The 15,233-nt window shown below is 30.4% G+C and overlaps 1 protein-coding gene across 3 annotated transcripts in view; it reads right to left on the bottom strand.

Moving 5' to 3' along the window:
- The window catches only part of LOC129227051 (dynamin-like 120 kDa protein, mitochondrial), an 83,162-nt gene that overhangs the window by 65,775 nt on the left and 2,154 nt on the right, over positions 1 to 15,233 (bottom strand). The window contains exons 2-6 of one of the 3 annotated variants that reach the window (XM_054861691.1): positions 12,413 to 12,653; positions 10,608 to 10,652; positions 9,667 to 9,794; positions 9,451 to 9,555; positions 3,309 to 3,395 (exon numbers count right to left, since the gene is read on the bottom strand). In XM_054861691.1, the coding sequence (XP_054717666.1) occupies positions 3,309 to 3,395; positions 9,451 to 9,555; positions 9,667 to 9,794; positions 10,608 to 10,652; positions 12,413 to 12,653 (606 nt within the window). The remainder of the gene's footprint in view (positions 1 to 3,308; positions 3,396 to 9,450; positions 9,556 to 9,666; positions 9,795 to 10,607; positions 10,653 to 12,412; positions 12,654 to 15,233) is intronic. The other 2 variants (XM_054861692.1, XM_054861693.1) reach the window with 2 other exon arrangements.

Genomic DNA, 15,233 nt, shown 5'->3' with positions numbered 1-15,233 from the left:
AATATTTATGGTGATAACAACTATGGTAAACTTGATACTTAAAATTTGAAGCTAGTTATTAATAAAATAAAACATTAAGTCAAATTGCATATGACTAACACAACTGTTACTACTTCTTAAAAAAAATTATTTGAACTGGCATAATTAACTGGCATATTTTACAAAATATTGTCTTTTTGTCATCTGTAGTCCAGACTATTCTTTGCTTGTTATGATTAAGATACAAACCTGTTGCATGATTAGGGAATGAATATTAATTTGCTAACAGCTAATCCAAGGAAAGAAAATCAAACTCACTATCAAGAGATAAGCTTTTCTACTAAAGATGAAAGTATTAAAAAAAAGTTTTGAAACAAAATAAGTTATAAATTCTAAAATTTCAAAAAAAAAAAAAAAAAAAAAGCAGAAGAAGAAAGAGAAAAGTATAAAATATTTATCTACTAAAATATTAAAATATTATGAAAAACTCACTTATATCTCAGGAAGCAAAACAGCACAAAGTGTTTTTTTTTTTTTTTCAAAATAAATAAATAAATAAATAAATAAATAAATAAAAGTAAAACAAGAATTGAAACAAATGAAAATTGTTTGACAGTCCTTTGATAATGCACCGAAAAGTAGATATTGATACAGAAAATAATTCCCCGATTAGATTTTTGCACTAGAAAGAAAATAAAAATACTTTGGCTGATAAACTTCTGATTAATTAATTTTGGAAGGGTTCATACACACTGCCTTATATTTCATTTATTTATTTATCCATTTTTAATTTTAAGCTACAGAGAAGAACTGCAATGAATAGGAGGGCTGCAATTACTGTAATAATAATTAAAAAAAAAAACCTTGTTAGTCCAGTGGATGTAGCAGCTTTAGACTCATGTTTGCTTTTAATCCCCATATTACATCTATAGTTCAAAAGCTAGAAATAATTTTTCATTTTATGTAGGCCTAAGTTTACCTGATCCCATTCCTTCCTACTCTCCTCTACTCAAAACAATAATTAAAGTTATCCTTAGATAAAATCTGCTTAAAAATGAAATGCTTTTTCTTAATGAAAACAGTATTACATGCAATAAAGATTAACTGATTTAGTACTAACACAATTGGCATTACACTTTCAATGACTAAAGCTTACCCAATAATTGAATGATATTTCCCCCAAGCTCAAGAATATTATAGGTAAATGAGTAAAAACTTTTGTGTATGAACCACAGGAATTCCGACTAAAATAGTAGCAAATCAAAACATTTTGCTCTCAGAATCCTTTTTTAATCATGAATAGCGATGTCTGTGCCGCTTTCTCATTGGAAATACAGTGCGAGGGAAAAAACTGTTATGGACTGGAATGCAGAGTATCTTGCCTCATCGAAAGCATTATGGACAAAGAGATTTTTCTCCACTATTTTTCATCGCTTGAAGTGCAAATTTTTTTTCCTCAGACTTCCTGTTAACCCAGGTTTTAACTGGACATGGTAGCTTCAATAGCTACTTGTTCCACTTTAAGTTAATGAACAATGATATCTGCTTTTGCGGTGAAGCCAAGGGGGATATTGAACATCGTCTAATGAGCTGCAAGCTGCATCGTGAGGCCAGATGTTCCTTCAAGGAAAGTTTATATAGTTTGTCCTGTTGTTGGCCTCCTGTCCTTTCAGATCTCGTTAAATGTTCAGAGAGACTTGATGTTCTTCGGGCTTTTGTTTTGTGTCTTGGACTCTAGTTGTTTTTTGTATATTATATTTTCTTGTTTGTGTTTTGGGTGTTTTGTTTTGTGTTTTTCCTTTTTGGTTTATTTGTGTCTTATGTTATTCTTGAATGTGTTTTTTGTTTGTTTAAGCTTTTGTGATTTTACTTACTTTTGTAAGCCTCATTTTATACTTTGTGGTGCATGAGGAATTCTGAATAGCTCTTAAATAATAATAAATTTTTAAAAAATGCCAAAGTTAAACAGAATTTCATCACAGAGCAATAACAAATTCCAGATTGTAACAAAAATGAGACTTTTTTTCTTAATGAGAGCAATAAAACACAAGCAAAGATTAACTAAGTTAGTAATAACACTCTTGATGTCATACTTTAAATGCATGCACAATGTATATGATAGGCATATTTCTCCAAGAGGATTTGGAAAGTGAGTAAAAACTATTTATGAACAGAAGAGTCTATACTATGAACAAGAATACTGACTAAAATATTAGCAAAACGGAACATTTTGCTTATGATGAATATCAAATTTAACGCAATTTCATCAAAGAGCAATAAGACCTAATGTTTATAAAAACTACAGTAATCTCAAAAATCTGAGTCTTAAAAGTTCGAAGTTCCTCTTAATCCGAGGTGATTCACTTGTATTTTAATCTATATTTTTTAGTTGCTTAAAACTTGATTTTCATTAAAATCTAAAAAAAGAAATTTTTTGCAGTTGTAACACTCGTAGACTATGTGCAGTAAATAATAAAAATACATTGAGAGATTGATTATGTTTTGGTTGACTTGCACACATAAAGGCGTACAGATGAAGAAAAAAATAGGTTAAAATTTGTCTAGAAGCAACATAAAGAAAATTTATGTTGAAGTTTGAGTAATAGTTTTTTTTTTTTTTGTGAAGACAACAGTTCCTTTTTTTGATACAAGGAAGAAAAAGGTGCTCCTCATTATTTCCTGATAATCCGAGTTTTCAGTAATCCGAGGTGAGGTCAGCCCCAATTATCCGGATTTTTGAGACTTTACTGAAACAAAGAAAAACTTATAACAAATGCAGTGACCTCTTACTTAGGTGAGGTTAGAAGTAGCATAAGGAAAAAAGTGTGAAAGGAAAAAAAAAAAAAAACTCATGCAAGGAACCAAGATCAAAATAAGCGCTTCTAACCTAACCCGCTTCTAACCTATGCCAGGGTAATCTAAGTTTTTTTTCAAATAAAGTCTTTTTTATGTGATGGGTCTTTGATTTTGGCTGGACAACGTTTGCCTGGCTGAACTTTCTTTCAGATTTCTTGGAGTGAACAGAGACTGCTATTTTTGATATCAGTGAACTATGGCACTGATTTACCTGGGTGAAATGAAATGGACTGAGTGAGGTTTATTTTAGAAAATTATTTTAGAAAATTCCCCTTAGTAGCAGTTATAAACATTTTATCTATTTGTAATTTTTTTTTTAATGTTACACTAACGTAATATTATAGTGACCACTATGGAAATTAAATACTTGATTATCGACATTTTGAAAACCAATGCTAACCGTTACATACTAAGTTTAAAGTTATTTTTAAGAAAAGCACAACACATGAAAAGTTTCCAACTTAGAAACCTACCCGTGGTAAGTGATCCTGAGTGTTATAGCTAGAATCATAATCACTTAGCTCATCTAGAACCTCAGAGTACATATCAATCAGGGATTTCTGCAAGAAAAAAAAAACAATTAAAAAAACAAAAGGATGCAGGGTAAAAGGGGGAACATGTGAGCATGGGGCATATATGAACATAGTATGTTTAACTAGGATAACGTCAAGCAAAAAATCTTTTAAAATTCTCAAGTAAAGGGTGTTTTTTTTTTTTGGAGGTATGGAACTTTAGGTTCAAATAAAACGCATTTAAATGGTCTTAATTGCAATGAATTTGACTTTATTCGAAAGATTATTCTTTGCTATTTTTATTTAAATATGCTTTCCGGCATATGGCCATCTCAGCTGGCTCGGAGAAAGTCCAATTGTAAAGTCCAATTTTCTATCATTTTTTGCAGAAATGGAGGCAGTATCTCAGCGATAACGTGGCGAACGTTCTCTTTCAAGTTATCAATCCTCTGTAGCTTATCGGTGTAGACCAAAGATTTCACATTGCCCCACAAAAAATAATCCAGCGGTGTTCAATTGTATGATCTTGCAGGTGAATTCACGGGTCTATTGCGCAAAATTATTCATTCACCGAATGTTTCCTTTCAATAAATAAATGTGCCATGCACTGTGTGGCATGTTGCACCGTCTTGTTGTCTATTCATGATGGAATGGCAAACCAAACTAAACACAAAACAAGTGATTGCTATCAAAATGGCACACATATCAAACAGTGTTGCCAATTTAAAGTTCTATACTTCTAAAAAAACACACCCTTTAATAGCAGTACCAGCCTTACTTTTTAACCAAACTTTCAGAGCGAGGAGCCAGTTTATGTTCCTTTGGAAACAGTTTCTTTGTTTTAGCGGAGGCTGATGTACTTTTATCAGTCTTCTTCGTGTAAAAATGTATTTTAAACTAATAAGTTAAATTTAATTATTGTTATCTGTTATATGAACACTCACGTAAAGTTATGCCAGTGTTTAAATTTTGTAATTAAATTAAAAATTCTTTATTTTTCAAAATTAGTTAAAGGTAGATGCTAGGGAACTTGTGAACGGAACATGTAGGGCAGCTGTTCCCAAACTTTTTAGGCCGCAGAACCCTCAGTAATTTGCTTTTGCTTCAAGGAGCCCCATTTCTGTTTATGACTAAAAGACAAAATGTTAACGATCTAGGAATCAAATGATGAAGCTAAAAAATGATCATCAATAGATTACTTTCTTCTGTATAGAAGAAACTATTAATTTCGAGAGACTTTTCATATTTTGAAAAATGAACAAGTTTTAAGGAGCTCTGAACCTATCTTAACCACTTTTGGAAGCTGTCTGTCCGTCCATTTGTGTTTAGCATGTATTTGGAGAATTCTTGAGGGCGATCTAACTCAAAACGTAGAGCATGGAATTGAAAGAAACTTCATACATGTCCATCCTCCCCCTCCCCCCAGTAATTCATTTTGGCACTAATCTCTTCAGAGGTTGACCCAATTGAACAATTTCACTTTTAGCGTGACTGCTGTCTGTCAAACAATAGCACAAAAACGTTTGCATAAAAATTGTGACACAGATGTTTCTTAGTGGGAGAGGCGCATATAATTCCCCAATCATTTCAAAGAAGGAACACGATAGAATGATTTTCTGAACAAGCATTGCTACTTACATGTATATCTCAGAAAATAATACAAGAATTCAAATAAAAACTTAAATGCAAGAGGACCTCAATTGACACATTTGTGGATTCGCCTTTAGCTTTGGAGCCTAGTGCTCAAAAGAAGGACTTCGAATGCTTTTATTGTCCAGCATGAGCATGACTGAAATTCTCTTTCATGATTCAGCGCCTGTGCAATGTGCATTATTAGAACTGTAGTCAAGATACTTTATCTATCCAACTTAGTTGCGATGATACATAAATTTGAAGTTCTTTAAAGACAGCAAAAATTGTGCCAACCTGGCTGATAGAAATCCTAAAGTTCAAATATTGCCATAGAACTGAATTTTCGTAAATGCGATAATACGTAAGTATTGATTGCTCATATGAAATAAAGAGGTCCTCTGCAATGACTGGTTTATCATGTCGCAAATTGAAAAGGCTTCCCATGACCATAAGGGCTCTGAAGGGAATACAAAAATGCACATGAGAAATGACTTATTAAGCTCTGTGATAGATCAGCCGTAGTGCGTTTCTTCATAGATTTCTTCTGGCAGAAATTCAATGTAAGAGAGTAAAAAGTTGTATGTTGTTCTTTTAAGGCAGAGAACACAAAACTTCAGCTTAAATTTGAACGCTATTATTTTGCTCTCACAACAAATGTGGTTACTGTTTCCCTTTTAGCGAAAATAGCCACTTCATTCAGTTTACCTAAAATGTCGACAAAAATTTTATCAGCCGTCATTTCTCATGAATAACATTGAAAACAGCTGAAAGTATTGATGCCTTTTGCTCCAATTAACCCCTTCAGACCTGGTGTCCGGTATACCCGACATACACTTTAAACAGCTGCTAATCATTTAATAACTGATTTAATTAGTTGACTTTTTTTTTTTGCAGTTGACTCTTTACATTCTTCTTATTATAATCTGTGAAATAATTTTTCGTTTTGGGATTGACAACACTGTCATATAAGGATTGAGAGTGGCACATTTTTTTTAACCATGGATTTTCATCTGAAAAGCGAGATTTTATCCTGATTTTTTAAAAATATATAATCTTTAATTAATCATTTCAAACGCTTATATTATGTTTTATAATTGTTTGTAGAACATTTTATAATGAAGTTTGTTCAGTATTTTATCGTTTTTGTATATGAAATATTGATTTCAAAAATATAAGTCCGGAATATTGGACGTGCCACAACTCTTTTAATTTTTCTCCTACAAACTCAAAATTTTGTCTATAACCCTTTACTATAGTACACTGTGTACCAAATATCAACATTTTTGGTCCAATATTTCATAATTCCGACTGAAAAACCCTGATTTTATCTATAAGTTCATACACCCTTTTTAAATTTTGGTTTTGGATATCCAGCATATTTCTCATGGAAAAGTAGTGACTTCTGCTGCCTACCCATTCGTCAATCTTGCTAAAATGTCCCAACTGAAGAAAACAATACAAAATAAACTATTTCTGATGCTTCATCAAGAACTTTCCAAGAAGTCGGATGATAGTTACTTGATTATGCTGGCATGGCGATGCAAAACACTTGATATTAGTTCATTTTTCTTGAAACTAGTGGAAAATAAATTTATGCAATGGCAAAATTGTGGCGGAACCCTTCTCATACTTCGGCGGAACCCAAAGGTTCCACATTGCACACTTTGGGAAACGCTGATGTAGGGACACATGTGAACAGCTCCCTTATCCTCTCCGCAAATATAAATATTAGTGTAGGCTTATTATAAGTCTTAAAGGAGATGAAGAGATTAATAATTATTATTTTGCTGTAACCAGTTTTTGAATTTATTGTTAATTATTATTACATATTACTAATTATTTATTTTATTTTATTTTTTGCTTTTTTAATTTGTTAATTACTAAATAGTTGGCTAAAAATTTAGTGGTATAGAATATTTGCAAGGAAAATAAAGACAAAATATTTTCCTTTAACTAAAAACTGAAGTTTAGAAAAATTTTTAAATTTATCATCATATTATGCATGAATCTTAAACGTACTATATAACAAGAATATACTTTACATAATAAAATACTCTTTGTATTGTTTAGTGTTATAAGATTTTTTTTTTTGTCGATCCATTGATTAGAATATGCTATGAAACTTTAAAATTTGACAGTGAGCAGAGTTCTATAATTCGAAAAAATATATTCTTGATGACAGCTACTGAACAATTCAAACTGGCACAGTATAGGTAACAAACTCTTGAATGTAATTCGTATATACGTATATGCTTCATTATAACAAGTTTTTCGTTGAAATATGATGCTTGTCCTGCATTTTTCAATCGTGTTCACATGTGTCCCAAGCTTGTTCACATCTGCCCCTATAGGGGCACATGTGAACAATTGGAGAGAGTTTTTAAAAATTTTCATAAAGTATAGAAATAATTTTTTTAAAAATCTGAAAAAATTCCATGGCACAAAGGAAAGACTATTTAATTATGGGGACCCTTTTTCTGCGAGAAATTGAAAATATTTTTTGAGAAATTAAGAAATGAAAAAAAAAAAAAAAAATCACATATTCCCATTTTTCCCCTATCTTGTAATAAAATACTTTTAATGAAAATCTGACACATGTAAGGTTTCCCCCCAAAAGAAATTAATGTAAAAAAAAAGCAAATTAAGTTTATTATTTTATTTTTAAAAAAAAAGTGACAAGAAGTGAATATGTAAGCCAAAAAGTAATCAAAATATAATAAAAAAATTACATCCTTCCAAAAACTAAAGCCTGTTTTTAAGGAATAACCAACAACAGATTAGGAGAGGTGATTGTAAAAGATTTTTTTGCCAAGTTTTTCTATTTCTTCAAAAAAGGATTTGTACATTATTTTGTCACAAAAATTTTGAAACAGAAAAATTTCTACTAAGTATTTCAGACTGAATAACATAATTTCTATTTGGGACTGGCAAAGTAGAAGAAAAGAGCTTGGAAACTTTGCTCAGGCAAAATTCAAAATTTTAGTTACACAATAGAATTCTGATTTTATATATTTTTTGTCAGGACAGTGATAAAAAGCATTCCAAGCAGGAAAATGTAAAATCAGGGCCATGTTAAAAATATATGCATATTTTTTAAAAATTGACCCTTATCCAATAAATGGTGGGTAAAATGTGTAATGTTTACTTCCTTTCTGCTTTTAGATACAATTTCATTTATAACAGTACCTGTACTAACAAATTTTTGCAAATTTACTTCTTAGCTCGCAATCACAAATAAAAAGGTTTACGCTTTTATGCTTAGAACTGCCTGATCAATTGTGGAGACATCCTTGATTATTTTTTCTTCGTCTACATCATAATTATAGAAAGCGGGCAGTAATCTGATACTGAAAGAATTTTTGATGTGATGAGAAGATATATGTTTCACTAACTTATGGAAAATTTTTCAAGAAGAGTGTCAGCAGCTCTAGTCCACAATTGTCATGAAAAAAGTTAAGACGATCAAAGAAAATTCCTTTCTTTCATAGGCAAAGGACAATTAGACAGAAGTTTCAAATAGCCGTAAAAGAAATTTATCTTGAAAAAATAGAAATGTAAAAAAAAAAAAAAAATTGTGTGAGTCTTGTTGATGAAAAATTATTTTGAGTAGTTTTAAGAAAAACATTATAAATGAACTTTCTGGAAAAAGGTAACATAACACCCAGAATATTTTAACTTTATCAGTATATCCTTTTTCAAAAAGCAGCAGAAAATGGCGTCAGAAATGAGATACCGTATGAAACGGACAAGGAAAAATTAAGGTTCCGCTGTATTCAAATTGCTGAAAAAACATTCAATTTGTTCAAGCCATCTTTCTTCTAGGCTTTAAAATCTGTGAGACAGGCTAACACATTATCAATAAAACTAAAAGAGAATGTTAAAAAATTACAGTGCATTTACAGTGGAAGAGGGGGATGGTTACTTTTTTTTTTGAATGTAGGGATAAAAGAAGGTTTTTTTTTTTTTGCATATATAGTTCTTAATCTTACATTAAAATATGAAATTTTACTCAAAAATAAATGAGGTTAGCATAAAGTTAGATTATGGCACATGTGTAGCTTACATTTCTTCTTTGAAAAAAAAAATCTTTTAGGAAGTAAAACTTAGAAAATCATTTATATATTTGTATAAAATGTAAAGTTGTAAATATTTTGCATTTCTTTCATATTTTTTGCTTTGTACTTCAAAACAGAAAGTTCATTCAATGGTATATTAATGAAATTTTAAGTGATTAAATTAGATCGGTTTTTATTTTTCAGCTCATTTCTATACAAGTATTTAATTCTACTTTGGACTGACAAGTTTTTCGGTCAAAATTTTACACAAGTCAAAGTTTGGCTTACAGTTTCAAAAAATGCGACTCAAAAATTTCAAGAAATATTGATCTAGGAGTAAAATGCAAATATATGCAAGCCCTGTGAATATAACACATAAAAATACATAGCACATACAAATTTCTCAGAGGATTTACCTTAATTTTTCTAGCAGGTACTGATTTCATGGATTTCAACATCAGCATCTTTCGAAGTTCTTTGTTTTCTTTTTCTAATCTTTCTACTTCTTTTTGATATTTGATCTGAAAATGTAGAGAAAACTATTTAGGACTGATAAAATACTACAATAAATTTTCTTCATATTTCAACAGCAACTGAGACAGAAGAGTACAAACAAAAATCTTCTTTCTTACTTGTACGTTAATTAATTCTTCCTGTAATTTATCAATTCTTGCTTTTTCGCTATTAATATTAGAGTTTGAGCTAAAGGATCCTGTAAATGGGCTTGATGTATTCGACATTGCATTCTGCACAGCAACATCTACAAAATAAAAATAAATAATGTAAACAAATGAAAAACTTGATTTCTTTGTTGTTTACTAAATATGTAATATCTAGGAAATCTAATAGGTAGTTCTAGTTATCTTTAACTGTGTAAAATACATGAATTTATTTTTTAACCACTTTTATTGCCTTGTAGGTGTGTGCATGCATTGCTTCTTTGTTTTTGTTTTATCAATACGATTACTTTGGAATGACCTCTGCCACCAATTATAAATTCCCCAATTATCTTTTTCATAACAGCGGTGTGTGGTTCTGATTTGAGACTTATTTCAGCATCCAGAGTTCTCAGGAGATTTTTAGTTTATCTATAGGGATAAAGGCAACCGAAATTCTGAAAAAAAAGGAAGGGGGGGGGGTCAAAAAGAAATCCTAATCTTAACATTAAAGCTTAAAATTAGGGATACATTGATTAATTGAAGTGAGGACTAACAATGATTCTCGAAAATGATATTGGATTGGAACTTGTATAATGAGCTAGAAGATAAAAAGTATAAGAAAAAATCGAACTTGGTTATTTTAAATTACAAATAGGACTCAGAACTAACTTTCTCAAACTACAAAGTCAGTTGGAACATAAAATTATTAAGATTTATAAATGAATTCTCCTCTGAAACAATTTTAAAAACTAAATTTCATGCAAAAATATAACAGAGTGTTCAAATTCATTCTTTTTGCTAGAATTTAAAAAGTGAGATAAGTGAAACATAAAAATGCACCTGTGTAGAAAAATGAAATTTTAAATTAACAAAATTGTTAGAATAAAAAGAAGAAATAAACAAAAATTACAGACCTAACGGCAAAGAAGAGGAATTTCCTCCTAAAATAGCAAATAAACCTATGAAAGTAAGAAAAAATAATCCCAGAATGAAAGCAAATTTATAAACTTATTGGAGAACATTGAAACACAAAGTAACACATGTAAGAGGCATTTAAAACATTTAAGTGTAATATTTTTATTGACAATATCAAATTTGGGCTACAAATGACTTAAATGCAAAAAGTTACAAGTTACTCATAGAAAAAAAAGGAAAGCTAGCTCTCCATCAAGAGCAGTTCTGGACTATAAGTCGGCAAAGTCAACAAAATAAGTTTTTGGATATTTTTTAAGTAAAAAGTGATATATTTCACTTTACATTATGAGGAGTCGGACACACCTGAATCATGCATCAATATAAAAAGTTTTTTGAATTTAAAAAAATGTCCTCCAAAAGGTGTCCCGGTTAAGAAATTTATGATAAAAACAATTTGATTCAAATAGGACTATTTCCTCAAAGGGTATCCAGGGAGTGGCATCCTTACCTTCAAATTCTTCCCTTTTCAATATTTATTGAAATAATTAAATCAGTGTTGACGCACATTTTTCTCTTAGCGATCATTTAAAATTATTTAATCATTAAACTTTCTTTCATACTTTTTTTGAAAAAGAAGGTTAAAAACCAATTCTTGCATTATAAAAATTTGAGCAAAAAAGGGAAAAGCTTCTGATTCCTGGGAGGGGTAACAAGAGTTAATCTTTCCGGGCATCAGAAGCTTTTATGCAAAAAATAAATAAATAAAAATTACAATTTTTAAAAATATAATTAATGAGGGAGTTGAATATGAAAGGAATTGCATGTTCCAGAGCACCAATGTTAGAAATTCGATTTTAAACTTAAGCGTCATGATGACCTTTACGATAAGTTTTTATGCGTCAAAAATATCAGGGATGAACATTCCTTCAAGAGCAAGGGTGCACCCCTACGCCAAATAGCACGTGATTGATCGAAAACTGTCCAAGGCAGTGTGCAGCAAGCCCCCTAGTGGGCACTGCTGCATTTTTCATGAATCAAACATATATGTATCAGAAAAAACTCTTTAGTAAACATGATTGTTACACATTAAGAAAATTATTTTTATGAAGAAAAAATTCTTGCATTTAAAAATTACTTTTACAAACTTATTCTTCAAGTCAATCAAGGATCTTAATCACCATGCATCAGGGAAGAAAGCCTATCCAACATCAAATTTTTCTCCAAGGTTTAGAAATCTAGGCTCGTATCGAAATATTGGTCTAAAACTAATTAAAAACTGCTTATTTCTAACATGGCATTTCAGATGCCATGTTAGCCATGATGCCTCTGATGCTAGGGACGTTAATTGCAAAAGTTTTCAAGACAGAAATTTTCAAATAGAAGGGGAACCCATAATTAGTTTTTAAACAAGTAAAAGGATTGAATATAGCATTTAATACTTCAAACAGGAAAACTTATTTTCTACAAAAAGTGTCCAAAAACAGAAAATAACAGCAAATGCTGAAATATCATTAGTTTTTTAAGAAATAAAACTATAAGAAACTCATTATTTATTTTTCATCATCAAATAACGAGTAGCAATCTATCTTAAAGACACTCATAAAATATAAATAAAATAGAAAACAAATTATCATTTTCCTAGATTTAACTCACTCTCACTGATTATTGACTTTTTAATCCTTAACTTATTAAATCCTTATATTTTTAGATTTTTTTTTTTCTGTGAAGGAGGAAATCCACCAAAAGAGTGAAAACTTTCACCCTCATTTAAATGCTTTTATTTCAATAGTAAAAAAATTATTACCTTCAGCCAGCATTGTTGTAGGATCCCCATCATCAGAGTCATCGCTAAAATAATCTCCTAAATTTTCAATTCTGCTTGCAAGAAAAGAAACATTTTTCTTGATCCATCCTTTTTCAGGAAAATTTATGTTATTTTTTAACTCAATTAAATTTTCTCGAAATTCATCAATTTTTTCAGGACTAGGCATTAAATCGGATACCCAGCTAAAATCTGGCATAATGTCTTTCAGTTCATCATATTTCTGCAAAAAAGAGAAAGAATCAAAATAATTATTTTGATAAAAGAATAGTTATTAATCAAATTATATAGCAATAAAAATAAATTACTGATAATTAATTATACAGATAATACTGTCAAACATTTTTAAGTATAAATCCTTACAGACAAGGCCTTGATGAATCTTGATGATGAATAGTTTCAAAAATACAAAATAATGTTACCAAAATATATTATTCATTCAAAAAGAAAAAAAAACCTTCCTTCAAATAATATTCCAATAGTAAATCAATTATAGATGATAAATTGCATATAATACAGTGAAGCACCATTTATACATTTTTGAAGGGAACTGTATGAAAAAAAAAAAGAGTACAAATGAAAAAAACGTATTGTTACAAATTCTGTAAATAGTAATTGTTTTTGTGATTAATTTGTTGTAATCTAGCTAAATTTGGTGTTTATTAAATTATCTTTCATCTAAAATTATTGTAGTAACGTAACCTGTAAATAGTTTCTTGTAATGAATATACAGCCCTCGTACATTCGGCTGAAGTATACGGTCCCCTCATTTCTGAATGATAAAATTTATGAATGGAAAGAAATAAGATAACGGTCTACGATTTTCCAGAAGTATTGACAATATTGTGGAAACTTTTCGATGTTTATAAATAGCCGCCGCATGATAAAAAGTGAGTCTCAATTGAGAATTTGTACAGAGTGTATTAGCTCTGTTTATTGTGAGGCATTTCGCTGTGTAGTTTTTAGTACTTGGATGTAAATACGTGTGTAACCGTTGAGTTTACGGTGTTGATTGATATTTGCTTAATTACTGATGATTAATTTAGCAGTTGTTAACGGTCTTTCCAGTACATAGTGTAAATAAATTTCCTGTGTTTTTCTCAAGAACTGTGTCGTCCTTTCCAGAAAGTGGAAGTTGCACCAGATCCGTAACAGTATTATAGGTAAATGTGTATCTGACTCTGCAAGGACCAATTTAAAAAACTTATAATTGATAAAAACGTATAAACGGTGCTTCACTGTACATCCAAACCTTTCTGGTGGCACAAGTAAACAGCACAGACTAGACCTTAGTAAAACATAATTCAGTCCTCTTAGCATATTTTTATTTAGCTTTTGGGCTTACTCTTACTTTTCTATTTGAATTTGGATTAGACCAACAAAAGTTGAAAGTAACAGGCTCAAAGGGAAACTAATTGTTTATACAGAAGGAAATGTTTTGCATGAAAGTAAGGGGAGGTGGGGCACATTGGTCCGCTTTTTTACTTATCATTTTTTGTTTCATCAAAAAATTTAATGATCAGTTTGATTTTCTACAATAAGTTTCACTAAACACTTCTCAACCCCACAGATTTTTTTAGAGGTGTTGAATTGATAAAACTCTTTTTACACTAATTTTTTAACAGAACCTCGTAAAGTGGACAAACGTGTCACACAGGTAGGGCACGTTGGACTGCATAACTCAAACAACATTTGTTATAATTTTAGTGATAAATACTATCAAATTTTGTACCTAAATTATTCTCTGTTGTGTGTAGAATGAAAAATATTTTGTTTAAAGATCAACATAACATATTAAATTGATTTTTTTATAAACCATCTTTATTTAAAAACAGCAATAAGCATTCACCATTAGTACACAATTATTTTTTTTAAATCAAAAGTAAAATCATAGAATGTTATAATTATTGAGATTTAAAAGCAAAAAAAGTTACTAAATTATGTGGGGTAGGTTGGTTAGGTCCAACGTTCCCCACAAAGAGTGGACCAACCTACCTCACCTTCTTGGTCTGAAAAAGTGATGTCATAATTTCTTTTTGACAAAAAATGAAAAAAAAAAGCCAATTATAATGAACTAAAGGAACTTACTTTAAGAAAGGAGTTCAAGCTTTTTCCTGCAATCTTGACGAAAACCGTTAAAAAAATAAAGTTATCGTTTTCCGAAAATTACTCAAGACTAGAGACGTACCGAGTAGCACTTTGGCCGAGTAGCCGAGTACCGAGTACTCGGGCTTTTATTACTCGGCCGAGTACCGAGTTACCGAGTACTAGGCCTTTCACTACTCGGCCGAGTTCCAAGTACCAATTATGTTTTAAGAAGAACCACCGACACACATGTGATAAATTTTGAACTTATTAAAATAGTAGTATAAACCTCCTCGTCCATATAATAGTTTTTAAAACTAAATTCCTGCTGAAATTTAATTACGCATTATATATATACAATTTTGTTTGTGTCAAAAATTTTACAAAAAAATAATTTTTTAAATTAAAAATAAATAAATAAAAGATATGATTAATCAAGTTGGAATTAAAACAAATTACAGTAAAATCCCTCTAATGCGGACACTAACAGGACAAATTTTTTTTCTGCAATATAGAGGTGTCCGCAGGACAGGGGTTTAATAATGTTATTTGCATTGGAACTGGGGAATTAAAAATTGTCCGCATAAGAGGGGTGTCCGCCTTTGAGGGGTGTCCGTTAGGAGGGGTTTCACTGTATACCAATCAATTATAGTTCTAATCTGCCAAACATAAATAATTTTTAAAAGCAGATAAAACAAATGTGCAGGAACACTCCAGA

Source organism: Uloborus diversus, chromosome 7 (genome assembly GCF_026930045.1).
Source record: "Uloborus diversus isolate 005 chromosome 7, Udiv.v.3.1, whole genome shotgun sequence".
NCBI lineage: Eukaryota > Metazoa > Arthropoda > Arachnida > Araneae > Uloboridae > Uloborus > Uloborus diversus.
The sequence above is the reverse complement of the archived record's forward strand: the minus strand, read 5'-3'. Positions and strand labels throughout refer to the sequence as shown.